The following is an 806-nucleotide window of genomic DNA, read 5'->3' as shown; positions in this document are numbered from 1 at the left end:
TTGATGTTTCTTGAATAACTGCTGTATTCTGTATTGGTTGCTATCTCTGTAGCAATGCCAGTGTCACTGGGTAGGTTTCAGAATTTCTTGACTGATATTACATTACCCTGTCTGTTGACCTTTCGTGTGTTTCTGCTTTCTCTTTGTTTATATCCTTGCCTTTTCTCGTGAACAGCCCAACCAAAGCTGACTTTATAAGAGCCAAGCACCAGATGCTGTCATTCGTGTACCGGCCATCAAGAGAAGATGTGAGTGAAGATGGGGACGTCAGCCGACAGCTTCATTCCAGTGTGCGAACCTCCAACCTTGAAACCTCATTACGGCTCCTGTCCCAAGGAGCTGACCCAAATTATTATCATAAGGTAAAGTTAGATCTTGTATCATACATACAGTCAAGTATATGTGCATATAAGTACATACACTATGAATATACACTCACAATGTTTAAAGGCACATACAAAATTACAGTTCTTGCCCATGTAGATGTACATATTCTTAATCAAACATATTCATATGGCTATATAGGAAGCCTCCAATTAGTTAAATGGTTACAATTTGTAAAATAAATAATAAAATTGTTGTGTGATAGATCTGTTATTCATATAAGATTCTTAAGAAGTAAAAGGGATTCAGAAGAATTTAATAAAGCTGGGAAAAAATAATTTGAAGAATTTAATAAAGATGGGGAAAAATAATTTGACTTATGTTATTTTCCAAATATTACTTATGGAACAAAGTATATTTAACACAATATGAGAAGAGAAATGTCATAGTCAACTGTGAATTGCACACTGATGATAACAATT

At 34.6% G+C, this 806-nt stretch overlaps 1 protein-coding gene across 1 annotated transcript in view; it reads left to right on the top strand.

Moving 5' to 3' along the window:
• LOC119590862 (ARF GTPase-activating protein GIT2-like) overlaps positions 1–806 on the top strand; it is a gene marked incomplete at its 3' end in the record, with an annotated part of 6035 nt that overhangs the window by 3257 nt on the left and 1972 nt on the right. Inside the window, 1 exon segment of the mRNA XM_037939620.1 lies at positions 176–362. Within this exon segment, the coding sequence (XP_037795548.1) occupies positions 176–362 (187 nt within the window).

This window comes from Penaeus monodon, chromosome 27 (genome assembly GCF_015228065.2).
Source record: "Penaeus monodon isolate SGIC_2016 chromosome 27, NSTDA_Pmon_1, whole genome shotgun sequence".
NCBI lineage: Eukaryota > Metazoa > Arthropoda > Malacostraca > Decapoda > Penaeidae > Penaeus > Penaeus monodon.
The sequence above is the reverse complement of the archived record's forward strand: the minus strand, read 5'-3'. Positions and strand labels throughout refer to the sequence as shown.